Source organism: Haliotis asinina, chromosome 6 (assembly GCF_037392515.1).
Source record: "Haliotis asinina isolate JCU_RB_2024 chromosome 6, JCU_Hal_asi_v2, whole genome shotgun sequence".
NCBI classification, from domain to species: Eukaryota; Metazoa; Mollusca; class Gastropoda; order Lepetellida; family Haliotidae; genus Haliotis; species Haliotis asinina.
In genome coordinates, this window is record NC_090285.1 from 25,170,271 (window position 1) to 25,190,729 (window position 20,459).

General features: G+C 42.3%; 1 protein-coding gene across 2 annotated transcripts in view; it reads left to right on the plus strand.

The window, feature by feature from the left end:
- Nucleotides 1-18,488, plus strand: part of LOC137287013 (ras-like protein family member 11A) — a 62,743-nt gene extending 44,255 nt beyond the window's left edge. Inside the window, exons 2-4 of one of the 2 annotated variants that reach the window (XM_067819094.1) lie at nt 668-724; nt 8,323-8,396; nt 15,633-18,488. In XM_067819094.1, coding sequence (XP_067675195.1) covers nt 668-724; nt 8,323-8,396; nt 15,633-16,079 — 578 coding nt within the window. In that variant the 3' untranslated portion in view covers nt 16,080-18,488. Of the gene's footprint in view, nt 1-667; nt 725-8,322; nt 8,436-15,632 lie in introns of both variants that reach the window. The other variant, XM_067819093.1, reaches the window with a different exon arrangement.
- Nucleotides 18,489-20,459: the final 1,971 nt, after the last annotated feature.

The following is a 20,459-nucleotide window of genomic DNA, read 5'->3' on the forward strand; positions in this document are numbered from 1 at the left end:
TTAGACACAAAAACTCTGCTATTTAAAAGTCGTTCTGCAGACATCCATAAGAGTGATACGTCGATTGCTGTTTAGATCACCGACACGAGAAAATCGAATATACTGCGTTTTGATCACTCACCTGGAAAAGTACCGAAAAAGAAATGATTGATAAAAAGACGCAGAGCAGATAGATTTAAACGTTAGCGCCATATTTTACCACATAACCCAGGACTTGACAAATGTAAGGACACGAGATGTGTGCTGACTCATATCTAATTCTTGTCAGGGTAAAGAAAACTTTCGATGGAGCAAGTCGTGTATTAAGCCCTAGTAACTACTGTAAGAAATGCTCCTGACTAGCAAGGCCTCACAGAATATGATGCCAAATGACTTTTCCCGGACCAGGATAGTGTTGATAAGTCTGTAACTATCACTAACTATTCCTTGTTTATATATTTTATGCATATGTAATTGATGTGGATTTGTGTTGAGTGTTGAAGTAACGGACTTGACAAACAAAACATACACAACACATAAGATGCTTGATGTTTGGTTGGTTTCCGTTGGTGATTATTTCAATGGCAGTGTCGATTCATGACACATACCATTACAGAAAGTTATTATCGGGACCTTTGGATGTCGTTGTTTCACCCTAGACTTACACTCACCTGCTTTTGTCTTACAGCTCTAATAGTTCGGTATCTTACGAAGAGGTTCATTGGAGATTACGATCCGGAAATGGGTAAGTGATTCAAAATCCACTCAGGTTCGTAAAATATGACTCAATGCTATATTATAAACGTTATGCAAGTTGACACAATACGCTATGACAAAATGCATGTAAGTGAAATTAAGATAGCGTGTAAAGAGGACATAGTGATCGAAAGAAATCATGACACGTATGTGACGTGACGTTACATGGCACATCAGATATGCAGATAAATTTGACATGCTTAGTGTCGTTTATGTCCGGATAATCCTGATATGACGCCGTGTATGTCAAGGGAATGTTGACATGGCGTCTTGTATGTCAGGGAATCACAATATGACGCCGTGTGTCAAGAGACTTTTGACACGACGCGTGTATGTCAGGGGAATCTTGACATGGCGTCTTGTATGTCAGGGAATCACGATATGACGCCGTGAATATCAGGAGAATCTTGACATGACGCCGTGTACGGAGTGGGAAATCTACAAGCTTGGGGTCGATTTTGTGGCAGCGGACCCATTCATTCATCTACACTGTCCCGTAGCTATATTTCAACATGACAAACGTAGACTGCTGCAGTTCTGATGCCCAACATCTAACGCAATGCCAGTGTTCATGTCATGGACTGGCTATCCCTTCCCCAGACCTTAACCCGGTCGGGCGCAGGACGAGTTGAGATATCGGCAAAGGCAGCTTGTAAATCATCACAGACCTGGCAAGGACTTGAGGAGGCAAGAACTCTCCAGTTGTTCCGACAGGTTTTCCTGCAAACTCACTACTGACTTCTTCTGTTTGATACGTTTTTTTCTTCACTGTGAAGTTCACGTTGAGGATCGAGGAGCGTTCCAACAATTATTTTTCCACTTCTCATCGTCTGTATCGTTACTTGGATACCCAGTAATTCCACTGTACGATCCAATGCAACAAGTGTCTGGTTAGTTATTTGGCAGAGTATGCAAAGAACTAAACTATAATATATCGTTCTGCTTCCTTCAAAACAATCGATACGAAAGACAAAAACAAATAATAAAAACTTAACGTTTTTAAATCAGTAGGTGTCTCGTCTTTTGATTTAGTGATTCTTCATGGCGTCAAATCCTTGGAGCATCTCAAGTTCCCACACACACATACCCACCAGTCTTTCCTCCTCTATCAACTTCATCGGAGGAAACTTTCGGTCAAGTTCTTCTTTCCGCAGAGAGGAGTGTACATCACGTAGGTTGTCACATGACGAAATTACTTATTGAAACTTGAAACCTTTCGCGTCTAAATTGTAAATCGTCATTATGAAGCTCAATACTTTTTCCATGCAATCAAACTTGCGAATTTGTGCAGTGAGATGACACATAAAAACAAGTAATGACCAGTTTAATCCCAGGAATATGCCGCTGATGTATATTTTCTTATCAGATTGACTCTGATATAATGTAAACAGACCTAACGGAAGGTCGCGCGGTAATCAGTTTTGGTGACAATATCGAGGGACGGACAAGAACTAAGCCAGGTGATCTGAAGCAGCATTTCTTCAACTGTTGATGTTTTCCAACATCAAGGCCATGAATCGCTATTGAGTGCACTGCGAGAAATTGCTCTAAAAGTAAAAAAGCTCGGTGATGTACATGAAACACTATGGCAACAGAGCTATCATTGCTGGAAAGCGCCGGTGTTTACGAGTTCTTGGCGAAATGATAATTCTTGTGCCAAGACGGTAAAATAGTAGCCACGCAAACAATGTCCTTCTCTTAAACATCTACGAAGTAATGTTTGGCGAAATCAGAGAAATTGTGAAATTGTTAAGATATGTTATAGATCAACATTAGATTTAACCATCTACCGTCTTTAAGTCTCTGATTCCATGCACAATAGGGGCGGTGTGGTCATGCGTCGCCCATCACGCCGATTCCCTACGTGGGCACAATGCCTGCTTCTAGTTCTCCCGTCGCGATATTGCCGGAAATTGCTACCATGAGGCGTTAAACCATACTCACTCACTCACTCACTCACTCACACCTACATAAAAATAATAATTTCACATCGTAAGGATATTTTATTGTAACTCCAACCAGAAACTAGGCATCGCAATAAAGTCATCCCCAACGAAGCCAAACATGCATCGACACCATCAAAGACAGCTACCGCCTAAAAAAGCCCATCCCTTTCGACACCAACATTCATGTTCACACTTACGTCCATCGCATATCTGCATCCACATACCAATGTGAGTGATGTTGGTTTAAGGATACATCAGCATCCTTGCAGCTATCGGCAATAAACTACCATTTCTACACGCATTCCCATAAAACAACGCCAGGAACCGCATTTCTCCCACATTTCATCAGTGCAGATCCGGATTAGAACTTGTCTTCAGCAAGCCATGCTTGTCGAAAGAGGATGGCCAGGCTTTCTAACTTGCTTGACACCCATCGTATTCCACTTGCGTATATCTATGCTCATGACGTTGATCACTGAACTGTCTGGTCTAGACCGCTATCATATAGCTGGAATATTGCTGAATACAGCGCAAAACTACACTCACTCATCCCTACACTTCACTCTCACTTTACCTACACTCACGACTTCTCCATCATTGAAGTCTCAAAAGAACAACGAGGTCGTCTCTATCTGCACCGCACCACCCCTCAAGCCTTAGCTAGCACGTTGTGAACGTATTTTTTAAGGACGTTCCTCATGTTCGAACCACGATTCATACTATCTGAAGCCCATAACCTGCTTGATGCAAACCGGTGTGGTTTAATGGTAGAAGTCTGAAATATTTCATGTGATTTCATGTTGTCTGCCAAATAACACGCAGTGCCCATAAACATCGCACCTCAGCCTATCATTCATCTCAGCCCCGAAGTTAGAGCTGAATAAACACAATATGACATGTTTACTGTAGATCGCATTGCGCAGATCAACATCAGAACATCCCAGAGCAACAGCACGTGTGTTACCTCCGACTACAGTTATAACGTTTAGTTAATGTGTAGCACATTTAAATATATACACCTCTCGGCTTTCAGAATCTTCCTCAATCGAGAGCAATAGAATTAACTTTTATTGAGTGTTATTATTTAAACCAGTGTTCTGACAGCAGTGAGTTATCTCTGTTAGTTCAGCCGAATATCGGATTATACTCGGGGCGGAATAGATAGTTTCATGTTTCAACAGAGGAGGTCGTCGATGATAATTCTCGTTACTTGAAATAGACACACGAAATATCGTAGTGTATAATTAGCGAAAATACCTGCATGTGTGCTTAAAGTATGAAGAGAAAACAAACTATAAAGTATATAACTTACAGTAATGACCAACATTGCAAAGAGCCAGCGATAGGCTTGGGTATCACAACATGGCTGTTGGCAGAACCTAGTGTTACATAGCATTATCATTGGCAGAGCCTGGTGTATCCCAACATGATCATTGGCAGAGCCTGGTGTATCCCAACATGATCATTGGCAGAGTCTGATGTATCCCAACATGGTCATTGGCAGGTCCTGGTGCATCGCAGCATGATCATTGGAAGAGTCTTGTGATGGCAAACGCTGGTGTTTCAATACATGACCGTCGCTAAAAATGAATGTATCAAAACAAGGTCAGTGTCAGGAGCTGGTGTAGCCGCAGGTGGCTGCTGTAAGAACAAGGCATTTCAGTCATATAACAACGTGTCTGTTTATCATACGATATATTTTTTCTACCGGATGGTCTATTTTACCACGAACGGTCAACAACTGATCACACCTGTGAAGTAGAGCCTTGAGAGAGTTACCGATTGTTATTGGTCATCCAAGTCATCTCGCAATTCTCTCCTGATCATGCTACCACTCAGCATCCTTCAGCCACAGCCCTCCCCTCCACATCACCTGTTTGTCATCCCATGTTGCAGCTTTACTGATATTGATCTGCTCGAATCCCTACATGACAGACAGTGAGTAACAGGCGGTAACTATCTGGGTTGTTTAGCTATAATAATCTCACCACTTGTGAACGATCTTTTGTCAAGAGCAAGATCCATCTCTCAATTTCTGATAATAACAGGGCAGGTATTCCGCCGGTCCATCACATTTAGTTCATTACATTGCTGTAGTTATTGGGTTGTCAGATGTGTCGAACGTTAGGTTAACGGGTGGTGATTTTATACGTCAACTTTGGTTTAATGAATCTACGTTCTGTTGGGGACCTAGGAGTAGTGGTGAAAGCGATCTGTGGTTTGGTTTCCCGTTCTGGGTACACCACGTTAATGGCATTGTAATTGCTTGTTGGTTGGTAGGTTGATTGGTTAGATTGTTATTTAATGACTCACTCAGCAATATTCCAGGTACTAGTATATGGTGGCGGTCTGTAAATAATCGAGTTTGGACCAGACAATCCAGTGATTTGCATAATGAGCATCGTCCTATATAACTTTCGTATGATGACATGTGTCAGCCAAGACAGTGAGCCCAACCACCCGATCCCGTTAGTCGCCTCAAACAAGCATGGGTTACTGAAGAACAAAACTAACCCAGATCTTCGCGGGTATCATATACAGGTGACCACCGTTGTCAAAACTAGTTTTGTAGTTGTAGGCAAAACAAAGAATGACGATTTTTTCCTGGCTTGTTAATGTCATTGAAAATTGTAACAGCTGTTGTTAAAAGCACTCATTCTGAAAGGACCTGTAAAACGGAACCTTAGGTTAAGTCTTACGGAGTCAAAAACACATTGGTCCATTGATGCCTTGGGTAAGAAAAGAATCTGCAACCACGTGACACCCATCATGTTTGAAATGTTTGGAAAAAGGACAAATTTATTGATTTTCCACCAAGATGTCTAACAAACAATCCGCTGCTGCGACTTTTTATGTACACACGTTTTAGAGCAAAATATGTTTGAAAAAATATACCATGTAGACTTTTGCTTTGAGTGCTAATAAAGATTCAATACAGTTCATTTTTTATTTTAGTATGGCGTGACATTATTATATTATCCACAAAACACATAACATATGAAACAGTTCCAACTTGTGATACAGCTAATATGGCGATTAGTGTCTGTCAGTTCTTTCTGTTCGGGTATACGTGAATGCTCAAGTAGGGTGAGTGAGTGAGTGTGGTTTTACTCCCATTATAGAAATATTCAAGCAATATCACGGCATGGGAAACACGAAATTGACTTCACACGCAGTACATACGTGTTGAATCGAAACCTAGTCTCCGGCGTCTTTCCCTACCAGGTTACCCCGCCGCCCGTCCGCGTTCAGCAGGGAATTGCGAATGTGATGTAGCTGAACCCATACCCTTAAATTCTATGTTTATATCAAAACCATTTGCAGGTATGTACATATTCTAGAATCAATGTACATTATGGGGGAATCGGTGGATATGGCACAAATCTGAGACCATGATGTTTACTTGGTATCTGCTTTAACTTTGCACAATAAACATCCATTATGCTAACATCCTTGTGAAGGCCACGGTCATGTCGGCTATACACTGGCTCGAGACAAACATCTCATCCATTCATTCACTGTCAGACACCCCGCTGTGTCGTCAGAAGACATAATTACCATCTCCGTCATTCGGCGCCATCGGGTGGTCACTGAGCGAATCCAGATACGTGACCGACATATATCTGGCTTAAGATAGCATGTCCCCGCTGTGAATATTGTAGTTTCACCAGGCCTTTCTCCATTACAACCTGCTACCACCTCAGTATCCCCTAGCACTGACAGACAAGTGAAAGTCCGTGTTAAAATACAAGCCTTTAGTAACCCATGCTTGTCGTAAGAGCGATAAACGGGGTCGGGTGGTCAGACTCGCTGCCATGGTTGACACATGTCATCAGCTCCCATCTGCGCAGATCGATGCTCACGCTTTTGATCACTGGGTTGTCTGGTCCAGAGTAGATTATTTAAAGACCGACTCCACATAGCTGGAAAATTTCTAAAAGCGTTGTTAAATTAAACTCACTCATTCATTCCCAAACATTCACATATCCTCCCAAACATATGTTAGTATGTTGGATATTAACATTCTAAAAGTGAATGTTAGTATCCAAGTGCCCATAGATTAATAAAATTTGGTAAACATCTCATTATCCTACTACCATTATATCAAAGAACGATCTTTGTTGTCTTTCTAATGACACAAACGACTAAAACGACTCACAAACTCATAAAATATTAAGTTGATCCTAAACACCACCCATCATTCAACATTTAACATTAAGTGTGATTCAACACCGCTCGCTATAGCCCGAGTTATGACTGCCAGCCAAACACGGCAGGCGTCTGAAAATCTATTATCCAACGATTATTCGCAAAGTTGAAACTAAATCTATTCAGCGTATTTGAAAGAAAAAATAACTTTAGGATACTGGTTCTGTCCTCTTCTGTATAATATTGTGTTTCATTCCACGCCTCGGAAAGTATCAAGGACTTCGTATACTGGCGCGGTGAGTCTGACAGTGGTATCCTGTCAGGTATATGGTGTTGTGGACGTCATGGTGACTAGAGACCTCCCATCCCTCAAATAATTAACGTTTTCCTTCCTCGACCTTCCCCAAAGCGGAGCGAAGGTTCATCGGTTCAAGCAACGGTCATACATACATGTCCACATGACGTGGTTATTTTGTATAGCATGTAGGTTGAGCTAAGAATGAAACAAAAAAGACTCTGTGGTGAGCTTGAAGTTGGAAGTTTTCTGGGCGACTCCTCACAACGTTTGTGATGTTTCTAGTCCAAGTTGTTGTTCTGTGTACTCTTTCGTTTGCCAGGACGTTCATATTTTCATGTATCGGTTTGAATTCCAGATGGGGGTTTGATTTCGTATTTCAAAATATTTTACACCGGCGGTGTGCTTGATCTGTAGCCAGCTTTGTTGACAAGCAAAATAATGAATTATTACCTAGTAATTGTTGTCAGTGGGTGTGGTTAGGAAATCACAGCTGAAATAAATACACATGGCCCTACAGGCACATCCACCTCAAAAAAGGAGGAAAGTGAACTAGTTTGATGTTAGATATTTAGATGTCGGTGGCCCAGACAGAGACAGGAATGTCCATGTCCAGAATATCCATACACATTCTAGACGACTACTTCACATTCACAAACACATGTCTTGTACATTTAGTCTTGTCACAATGAACAAATAAATTTGCGTCACCTTTGTGTCTCGTTACGATGAAATCTCGGTAAGTCGCTTGACCTCTACCTAAAGATCTCATTCCATAACATCCCGTAACAAGTCATAGCGACCAGACAGAGCGTGGATTAGACTGCGATCGTGAAACTCGGAATGTGTCTCACGCAAGTAGTACTGTTTGGCAACCTTTCCAGAAATGTCTTTTCAGTTTTCAGTTTTCAAATTCGGAATCAACAATTATGTCAAACATTCGTCGCTATTTTGAAAGTAGTCCTCAACGTTTGATAAAGCTGCAGCTTTCTAATTAGCAAGTGCCGTCTTCCTTATTTCACTGTCTGTCACGGTTTGTAAAACGTTGCTCTGCTGTCACCTGTCATGAATGTACCCAGATGTTATGTATTCCAAGGTCGATGACAGATCTGACTGTAACTGGGATTGTCTTCTGACACAATGTAATGGTACATTTGTTTATATTTGTTCTGACTTCATCAACTGCTTGTGTTTCAGAGGCTATCTTCTCTCGCGCCGGTGTTGTGGACGGCAAGCACGTAACCGTTAACATCATGGACACACAGTGGCACGTAAGGCCTGACTCCTATAAACGTCCCCTGAGAAACACGGTTAGTTACTAACATTGTCGCCCTAGACTGCATGCACTAACTGTAACACAGACGTATCGCTGGGTTATGCAAAATGTATAGTATTCCCAGAAATTATTGAGAATCATGTAGCTCATTACGTTCATTAACTTCTGGCGTTTTACTTACATAAACATGTTAAAACATCATCCTTTTACAGTCTCAGTCTTGTTTTAGTACTTTGTTAGACCTCCTCGCTCAGCAATGCATGCCTGAATACGCCTAGGCACACTACCCATCAAAGTTCGTAGGTAATCGTGTGACAGGGTATCCCAATATTGGACCACCTCGGCCTTCATATCTCCAATATTTCTCAGTCCCTTTTGGTTTATTCTGTCCTTCATGACTCCCCACACATTCTCAATTGGGTTTAGGTCTGGGCTGTAACTGGGCCAGTCTAAAACTTGAACATTTTCGCCCGACAACTACTGTTTTATGTAGCGCGCAGTATGTTTTGGGTCATTATCATGCTGGAAAATCCAATCATCTTCATACAATGTTTGTGCTGTCGGAAGAAGGTGACCATTTAGAATGTCAACGTATCTTTCTTTTGTCAAGTTTCCAGTGAAAACACACAACAATTTGGCGTCACTCCGCGAGCCGATATGCCACCCCACATGTGAAACTTCGGGCTATGTTTTGGTCGCTGGTAGATAGGTTTGACAGTATCTTTGGTCCAAATTTTCACACAATTAGGGAAAAGCCAAACAGAACTTTCATCCGAAAAGAAAACATTATCCCAATCTTGATTTTCATGAGCCCGACACCAGTTTAAACGTTTTTCCTTTTGTGCATCTTTCATCAACGGCGAGGGAATTCCACGTTTTTTCACCCAATTAAGGCTCTGTAATTCCTGCCTAACTGTTTCATTGCATACCTGAGGACTTCCTCTGCTAATCATTTCATTTCTGATGTTCTCAACACTTTTCAGTTTGCCCCTACTCACAATCTGCCCAAGTCTTCGGCGATCCACAACACTGAATTTCCTAGACCGACCTGCCCCTGCTTTGTGCTCTATCCCGGTTCCTGTTTGAATATTCTTCAAAGTTCTGTATACTGTAGACAGAGGAATATCATGTCTACAAGCTAACACTTTAGCATCAGCCTCACCCCTTTCAAAATCATCTAGAATGAGCTTTCTTTTCTCTCTTGCTGTAAATTCTGCCAAGTCAACATAGGAAGCCGTCTGCTCAGACAAGGGAGATAACTCTTGACGTAATGAGCTGCCTTCTAAGTCTTCAAGAGTTGTCTCCCTTATTTAGTATGCTTAGTGCATAGTGAAAGCCCTTTTTCCAATCTTAGCATCATTAGAAAAAAAACCCCAATAATTTTCTCAATAATTTCTGGGAACACTGTATACCCTGGTGTAGGATCACAAAAACAACACTGCGGAGCAGCCCGAACAACAATTGTATGTACCTTGAGCAACAGAGCAACATGAAGTTAGAAACGGATTCGGGACTCAGGATTGGGGATTCGAATCCTGAATCTGAATATTTTTTTCAGATTCGGGATTCAAATCCTGAATTTGACTTTCTGTTCACATTCCGGATTGTTCTTTTCTAGATTCATATGTATGCGTGCGTGCGTATGTATGCGTGTGTGTGCGTGCGTGCGTGTGCGTCTGCATGTGTGTGTAATCTGATTCGAAATTAATCTGAATCGAAATTCTGACGAACAGTGTGTTATTTCACGGTACCTTGGGGTGGGCAGCATGTACGGCTGTTGGGAGTAGGCAGCACATATGGTAGCTAGGGGTAGGTAGAAGGTGCGGTAGCCAGAGGTGGTTACGGTACCTTGGGGTGGGCAGCAGGTACGGCAGTTTGGGGTAGGCAGTAGATATGGTAGCTAGCGGTAGGTAGTAGCTATGGTAGCTAGATGTAGGCAGCAGGTCTGGCAGCAACGGGTGGGCAGTAGGTATGACAGCTAGGGGTGAGTGGAATTGGGACTAGGGAAGTTAACTACGGTACTGCTTCGGTATAAGTGGAGGGGGTGACATTTCATTTTCTCTTTTTATCAACTTCATTTTTTAACCTTTTATGTGTTCATTACTCGCCTAATAAACATTTCATTCGACCTTCCTTAAATCTCGCTTAATAGTCTTAATGGCAGAACAGGTAAAAGACTTTACTGATGAGACTCTGTCCTGGAAGAATCACCTTATGTAAAGACGACAGAAGATGACATGCACTGCTCTACACGTGCATAACTTATTTCTACCTGTCAACAACAGAAACAACTATATTATTTATTGTAATAACCAGCAGCAAAATTGGATTACCTTGATTTGGTACATGTAGAAGTTTGACGCTTAACACAAGTGCCAGGCCGACAGTGAGGCCATGTTATTGTCGGATTGTGATTTGACATAACTGTCCTTTTGTCCACGATAAAGTAAATTGTGTGCTGGCGTTTAATGGGATAGGCAAGCTAACGAATGGTACGAGTCAGCCATTGGCTGTTTTCCTCATCTACGGTTGTTATCAAACGTTTGCTATATCTTACATAATATAGGACACGGGGCAATGCGGCCTTGGTCTTGACTTAAGATCAGAAAGCTTCTAACGGGCGAGCAGATTCATTGTAATTTGATTGTAAGTGTATAGCTTCATTATCCTGCATGTTGACAAAAATGGGTATCGGGTGGCGGTACCTGCTGGTAAATATGCTTCAAATGTCTTAACCCTACAGACGTGTGGTCTCACCACATATGAAGCATTTAAAGCCCGTGTTTGTCTGACGCAGGTCCTATCAGTGACACTCAACGACATGGCGTATTCGTATTGTTTTCCCAATAAAACCCCACTGATGAATGACTTACGTTTTCTTAGCTGTCCGAGCCGTTGGAAATGCCTCACTGAAATAATTGGCCCAAACATCTGCAATAGACATCATGTGTAGGTTGTGGGTCTGAACACAGGGATACCACACAATGGGTATTGATGGGTCATGCTGCTGACTGGGTGAAGACGTAGCGTGCTGTATACTACAACCATCGCCCCTTATCTACCATGTAACATCTCCATCAGACAACACTGCATCCCCCGACCTTAATGATATGGTTTAACACCTGTTCGCTGCACTTGCGTGAGATTCCGTGTTTATATCTACTGGTTCATTACTGGAACGTGATCCTGACCTGTACGTTGTTTATGTTAACATCAGTATTAACTGGATCTGAGGTGTGTCAGGTGACACACATCCTCGGGGATAAAGATGAAGATCAGAGTAAGAATTGGGCTTCAGCAACCAATGCTTGTCGTAATAGGCGACGTACGGGATAGGGTGGTCAAACTCGCTGACTTGTTTGACATATGTCATGGTATCCCAGTTGTGTAGATGATGCTCATGCTGTCGATTACTGGTTCGTCTGGTCCAGAATCGATTATTTACAGACCGCCATCATACAGCTAGATGATTGCTGAGTGCTTTTTTAAACAACACACCAAGTATCAACCAACCAACCGTCCACTGTAACAACATGTTCACCGGTACACCAGCAGTCCTTGGTTACCTGGAACCAATTTGACATATAAAACAAGTCCTGTATCATCTTCAGATTCTGTCAGAGCGAGCCAGAAGCAGTCGATGTTTTATATCACCCCAGCTTCTTCTGCTAAGAGTCTCTTAATCCTGAGATCTAAACAAGCACGTTATCACAGATCTGAAGCACGGGATCATAATTGAATCGCTTTACTGTGTTTGATATTGTTGATGCGATGTTGTGCCGTCGAGATAGGACACGGCACCCTGACTACTCCTGACGTGGAACTGCACCGTGGAGCCTTACCCAGGGACATAACAGCTCTGCTGAAGGGAATAAACGCTATAAGAGTCCACACTCAATTTGTGCTTGGGAGAAATATGGCTCCCAAGATCTAATTCTTAGCCAAAGTAGATTTAATCTGACTTTTTAGGTGTTGCGGACATAACATTGAGGAAGAAGCACGCGGGTCACATCATAAAGGTCCATGACCTTGACTTCAACATCTCAGTCAAATCCTGCAGGCTTGCGGCCTGTGGCTCAAGCCCGTCATCGTGCAGGTCATAGTCGAATGCTTTCTGAAGGTCAGGCGAACTGGCAGTCACTGTTATAAGCATATCCGCCTCAGAATTCTGGTCCCAGTTTCAATCTTATGAGGTCACGTCATAAAGCTCAAAATGCTCATCAGTTTGAAACAATGTTATGATGCCCATGGATCTGTCATGTGCGACGTAGATTGAATAGCAAGACGTAAACACTGCCGGATCTTACAATATGGCGAAATCAATGAAAAATAGATTAATTGATCAAGCAGTCCAATCGATTATAGGGAAAAAAAGTCCTCGGAAAAATATCTTCGGTAAAAAAGGAACACTTTTGTGAAAACAGATTAAATAGATGCTGACATCCCACTTATTGTAGAGAAAACATAGTTCTGTTTGTCAAAATGTGTTCACAACAAAATTGTTTTGACAAATTGGCTTGTGGAGTTCTTTTTGTCAAATCAAGTAACAATGCAATGTGAAAGTGCCTGTGTGAAGAAAGTCTTACAACACTAAAAAAACCTGCAAATGTATTTTTGTCAATTTACACTGTTGTGTGTGAATAAAATATTAAAAACCCGACTAAGTTTTATTTAACATTTGTCATGAAAGAATTAAAAGTAGGACTTTTTCTCGGAGGACGTGTTTAAATATGCAAATTTAGTATTTCCGATCGTACACTGGTAATGGTATACATCTAAAACAAGGCCACTTTGAAAGCAGAGGGACTAGATAAAATGTATTGATAATACTACATGAAACAAAATAGCGGTAGCTAGTGATGGGCAGTAGGTACGACAGCTAGTGATGGGCAGTAGGTACAGTAGATAGTGATGGGCAGTAGGTACAGTAGATAGTAATGGGCGGTAGGTACGATGGCTACGGGTGGGCAGTAGGTATGAAAGCTAGGGGTGGGTGGAATTGGGACCAGGGAAGTTAACTACCGGTACTGCGTAGGTTTAAGTGGAGGGAGTGACACTTCATTTTCTCTTTTCATCAACTTCATTTTTTAACCATTTATATGTTCATCATTACTCACTTAATAAATATGTCATTCGGCCTCCCTTTAGATCTCCCTTAATAGTCAGTCTTGATTTATTATAATCTCATTTATTCATCGGAGGCTTGGGGGTTGGGGCTGGATGGGGGGTGGATCAGTAATAGTAGCACCCCTCTTTAAAATATTGTTCCCCCTCATTTCTAAACAAGATTAGTAACCCGTCACTAAAATACCTTAGATGTGCTTGCCACGTTAGTCAAGGCAAATAACCATGTAGTCATCAGATGGCAGAAACTTGAGCAAACTTTTGGCAACTCCTACACGTCTTGCTAGTTCTTTCGTGCAACCGATCGACAGTGAGAGTTGTATACCAGCGAAATCTTAGCCATACAGTATCGCGGAGTGTCTACAGAAAAACGTGTCCTTAGCAGAAAAGCAAATGCTACTCAAATTAAACCCTGCTATTAACATCCACATACTGCCTGTCCATTAACTCACCAGAAAATCCACGTTTACACCAGGATGGTGACATGGGATCTCCCAGTTCAGGCTATTAAGGTCTATAGCGAGACCCTAGGAATATCCACATAGTCAGGAGAACTGGATCAGTAATATTCGGGAAGGTAACAGTTTCCTTGTGTGTCTTGGTATTATGGGCAGTTTGGGAAGATATACATGGAACATTTAATCGAGATGCATTCAAACGGTACACGTAGACATGGATTCAGTCTACCAACCTATCACATAGTAATAACCTTTTAGGAAACTACGAGATTTGATTACAGTCATATACAGTGGGACCGTGGATCAGTATAAGAAAAATATGAGTTCAAGAATTAAAAAGTGTTGTAATAATGGTTTGTAATATCTGTTCATAATAAGAAATTACCTAGGTTCAAATGTATTCGCTGGATGTAGTGTGTGTGCAACTTAACAAAAGACTTTGTTTTGTAAATCTGTGCCTAACTGCATGCTACATGTAGGGGCTATGGAGAGATCCTTCAGAAATATCTTCATCAAATAATACCGTTGTTTGTACGTCTATACGTTTGGCACCCACCTCCATTTAAGTACATTTGTACAAAATTGACATTAAGTAAGGATATGAGATGAAAGCCCAAAGTCTTACCGTCTTTACTGGAGCCAGTGTTTTTCAAAAGGCTCTATGATTTTCTTAACAAGCTCCACATTTGTAACATGTCTTCCCATAGCTACGAACTTAATGACGTTGACCCGCTGTCAACCACGCAGTTGCACCATTGTCTAACAAACCTATTCTTGTTGTTGTGTCTGTTTCAGTCAGCTAAAACCACTATCCCGTACCAAGTCCAACTTCATTTCTTATGCCTCGTATATGTTAAAGGGACCTTATACCCTGTGATCTGGAGCCATAGGTCCAGATTGTTTAGTAGATATAGGTGTCGGAGTGAGACGCTGTTGTTGTGTGACTAGGGCTCTCAGTTGGTAGATTGATAAGTACATAAATATATGTGGGTTTAGATATACAGACTGCACTTGTAACTATACTCATCAAAAAAGCAGGGGAACTTCATTTTGAATTTGAGATTGAGAAACTTGGAAGATTATGCCAGAGTCAATTACTGTTGATATGACAATATTGAATGTTTTGAGACTACTTCACCACTTGCACTTCTATGTAACAACAGTCGTTTGTACACTAATTGCCCTTTAAAACGATTGGTGTAAGATGTGAAATTTGCATGTGTATGATATCAATTTTCAACAAAGAAAATCCCGAATGGTAACAAACACTAACGGCTGTGTGATGCGAGATGATTGTCCAAATTAATGGTCTACAATGATTTATCGACCTTCTTGAAAACCGTCAAAATCAAGAATGACACTTACCTCATTCACGTGTATGGAGCTACTGCATTGACCACGTGCATCCCATGCATTGTGTTTTGAGGTGGTGAGAAATGCTGGTGCGTTCGTAAGATCACTGTATTTGAAAGATTTATTCACGCCAACGATTCCTATCCAAATTTAAAGTTCAGCCTCCCCTACTTTTTTTAAAAGTATGTTTCAATAAAATTTGCAAGAAGATGAAATACCAAGCGCTTAACGTAGCAAATTACATTTGATTAAGTACAACATGCCTTGTGATACCCTAATAATGTCAATACTTCCAGGCTCCCAACAACGGACTGAAGGAGGATCCGATCACCTGGGCAGATGGCTTCTTATTGGTCTACTCAGTAACGGACCCAGAAAGTTTCCAGTTCGTCGTCGATTTGGTAGACCGTCTCCGATTGGCTAGAGAGGACGAGAGACTGCCAATCGTTATTGCTGGCAATAAAAGTGACCTAATACACATGCGTCAACTGACGCTCCAAGAGTGTACGGGGTGGGCGCAGGAACACAACTGTCTCCTCTATGAAGTGTCGGCGAGTGATGACTGTGACAGTGTGTGTGAAGTGTTCAATATACTTTGTCGACAGGTAAAGACAGTGCATAAGAAACGAGAGAAACTCACTTGGATCATGCAGAGGCCGGCTGTGGCTGCCAAGTTACAAATCAGACAATCACTGAGAAACCTTGCCGAGCGGAAATGGCGATCAAGGACATCAACATTGTGATGAATTGTGGCAATTGTTTTCTTTCGTCTTCACGTGTATTCCATTTACTTAAATATTTCAAGACATTATAACCTGGGGTTAAGGTGCTTGGAAACTGGGACAAGTTTATAGCTCCATCAGATACAGGTCGCCTTCTGACTTTGTTAGTGACAGAATTTGCCTTACATGTGGCTGAAGTTCCTCTTCAACACAGTGGTACTGGGAAATGTCGAAATGCTATCAAGTTATATCTGTCTCATCGAAAGAGACTGGTTCATCGGAACCGAGAGGGAAAGAACTACACTCCGCATCTACGTTTCTAGATGCCGTGACCAAACTCTACGTTTGCCTCGTTATGGAAATCCAGCTGTGATGCGTACCATACAGGACGATCTCAATCTGATTTATGCATGCGAGTTGCCTCACCTGTAGCTGTCTTTTTGTCCCATTGTTTAATCCTTGAATATTATTGTTGTATCAAAATACTGAGTTGAAGGTGACCAAGGTCGAGCAAGGTCTACAAGTGGACAGCGCTATCAATATCTAATACAAACAGTGCATCAGGTGTATCCCCATACCTACAGAGTATCGGACTGATCACAGTCGTTGATACATTCGACCCACGCGACAAGAACGAGAAACGCAATTGCGAAGTAATAACCGCTATCAAGGACCTTCAAAGAACCTCTGCCCGGAGTTTATGAGCTTTAGTGTGTCTGAAAAGCATTCAGGGACTGATTATCAGGAGGTCGAAAACCGCTTATCTCATCATCCTGCCTGGTTCATAACCACACAAAGGTGGCGGTACCTCTGAAAGTGCGACTCCCATCTTGTCTAGCCAGGGGGCAATATTGCCCGCCTGCAGCAATTACTTGCTCGGGCAAATGCAAAATAGTATAATATAATTTTCAATATATGGTAAAATGTCGGTACGCTTGAGAGATGCATAAGTGCTTCACAGGTCTCTAAGGTATCATTCTCGAACAATACTTTCTGCATGTGTGAGATGCTCTGAGTATGCCTCTGCCTGATGCTGTATCAACGTCAGGAACATGGACGGCGGGGTGAGGTGAGGTAAATAGGGTTCTACATCACCTTCAGGAGTCTTGTTCTTATGTAGCGACGTTCAGATGTGGTGTGGCAGATTGTACTGTAAGTGTCACGTTATGCTGTGCTAACTCACAACAATGGCCAGTATAACATAGTTTCCTCTCTCGCCCACAATAAACTCACAGGTGACAGTCCTAGACAAGGCTTTAAAACGTATCTTCTCCCAACGTTTACTTTCAAGAAATTCATTTTCGCCACCGTCGTATTATACCTACGAGATGGATTCAAGAATAATCTACACTTTGGCATTATCTTGTCATAGGTCAGTTATCTAGCCTAGTGGTTAAAGCGATGACTTGTCACGTCGAAGAACCGGGTTCAAATCCCCACATGGGTGCAATATGTGAAGCCCATTTCTAGTGTTCCACGTCGTGACATTGCTGCAATATAGCAAATCAATAAATAAATAAATAAATAAATAAATGGCGTAAAACCATACTCACTCACAAATCTCAGCTGTACATAATGCGTGTTCTGTGCACTATTAATTCCGTCTTTCTAGCGGAGACATTTAAGGAGAGATCTTCAGTTACACTGACGAAGTTATTTTAGGTAATGCTTCACGACTGTAACTGTATCATATACGCCCTTTTCATGTGGTATCCTATTGAAGGGGTTTTCGATTTTACCAGAAATCATCCATCTTTTCCTCCCGCTTCTGTGTATGTCTAATGCTGCCCTACATGTGTCATTTGCAATGTTTTACATTCCTGATCGAGCATTTGGTTTCCTGTGCGACTTTCTTGCAGTTTCTTTAAGTATCTCAGCGTGTTAAAGCTTCCCATCAATTGATGTGACAATCAATATAAGCCCTATAACTGTACCAGCGCCAGACACCGTGTTTTCTTAATCACCGGTGTGACTGTGTATATCAACCATCCTCAGTCTCATATGACCGGTCTGCCGATATCCAAGATTATAAAGCACAACTGCTACTGAAATGCAACACTTCTGTGCAGGAGGCCGAAGGCAAGAGACCACTTAGGCAGAAAAGCGCCCGTATGTCAATAAATGTTTATTTCGTTGTTGTCCTCACCGATATTCCAGCTATATGATGACGGCCTGCACATAATCGATTCTTGACCAGGTAATCAAGTGACCTTGATGGGTAGCTATCTGTGCATCTGGGATATCGTGACATGCAACAAGCAAGACAGCAAGACTGACCACCCGATCACGACAATCGCCTCCTAATAAAACTGTTGGTTTCTGAAGATCAATTCTTACCCGGAACTTCACGCATTGGATCAACATACTGTGTGCATAGTTTGCTTTTTCATGTATTTCTTGTCTTGACAATGATAAAATTTGATAAACCTTTGGTGTATTGATGTATGTTTACGTGGGTATGCATCTTGGTGGCAGTATATCCGTGTTTTTTAGGACATGAAACTGGGTATGGAACCTAGTGGTTGACATACTGAGTGACTACCGCAGAACATCTACAGCCAGTCTGTTCAATCTGGACACTATCGCAGAACATCTACAGCCACTCTGTGCAATCTAGACACTACTGCAGAACATCTCCAGCCACGCTGACCAATCGAGACACTACTGCAGAACATCTACAGCCACTCTGTGCAATCTAGACACTACTGCAGAACATCTACAGCCACACTGTTCAATCTAGACACTATCGCAGAACATCTACAGCCACACTGTGCAATCTAGACATTACTGCAGAACATCTACAGCCATCCTGACAAATCTAGACACTACCGCAGAACATCTACAGCCACACTGTGCAATCTAGACACTACTGCAGAACATCTACAGCCACCCTGACCAATCTAGACACTACCACAGAACATCTACAGCCAGTCTGACCAATCTAGACACTACTGCAGAACATCTACAGCCACCCTGACCAATCTAGACACTACCGCAGAACATCTACAGCCACCCTGTCGATGCGAGACTCCAACGCAGAACATCTACAGCCAGTCTGACCAATCTAGACACTACTGCAGAACATCTACAGCCACACTGTGCAATCTAGACACTATCGCAGAACATCTACAGCCACCCTGTCCAATCTAGACACTATCGCAGAACATCTACAGCCACCCTGACCAATCTAGACACTACCGCAGAACATCTACAGCCACCCTGACCAATCTAGACACTACTGCAGAACATCTACAGCCACCCTGACCAATCTAGACACTACCGCAGAACATCTACAGCCACCCTGACCAATCTAGACACTACTGCAGAACATCTACAGCCATCATGACCAATCTAGACACTACCGCAGAACATCTACAGCCAGTCTGTGCAATCTAGACACTACTGCAGAACATCTACAGCCACCCTGTCCAATCTAGACACTATCGCAGAACATCTACAGCCACCCTGACCAATCTAGACACTACTGCAGAACATCTACAGCCACACTGTGCAATCTAGACACTACCGCAGAACATCTACAGCCACCCTGACCAATCTAGACACTATCGCAGAACATCTACAGCCAGTCTGTCCAATCTAGGCACTATCGCAGAACATCTATAGCCACACTGTCCATGCGACGCTCCAACGCAGAACATCTACAGCCAGTCTGTCCAATCTAGACACTATCGCAGAACATTTACAGCCACCCTGTCCAATCTAGACACTATCGCAGAACATCTACAGCCACCCTGTCCAATCTAAACACTACTGCAGAACATCTACAGCCACTCTGTGCAATCTAGACACTACCGCAGAACATCTACAGCCACTCTGTCCATGCGAGACTCCAACGCAGAACATCTATAGCCAGTCTGTCCAATCTAGACACTATCGCAGAACATCTACAGCCAGTCTGTCCAATCTAGACACTACTGCAGAACATCTACAGCCACCCTGTCCAATCTAGACACTACTGTAGAACATCTATAGCCACACTGTTCAATCTAGACACTATCGCAGAACATCTACAGCCAGTCTGTCCAATCTAGACACTACTGCAGAACATCTACAGCCACCCTGTCCAATCTAGACACTACTGCAGAACATCTACAGCCACACTGTGCAATATAGACACTACCGCAGAACATCTAGAGCCACCCTGTGCAATCTAGACACTATCGCAGAACATCTACAGCCAGTCTGTCCAATCTAGACACTACCGCAGAACATCTACAGCCACCCTGTCCAATCTAGACACTACTGCAGAACATCTACAGCCACACTGTGCAAATTAGACACTACCGCAGAACATCTACAGCCAGTCTGTGCAATCTAGACACTACCGCAGGGGCTGATCTGTGCAGGAATCTGTGAATGAGTATAGCGTTACTCGACTTT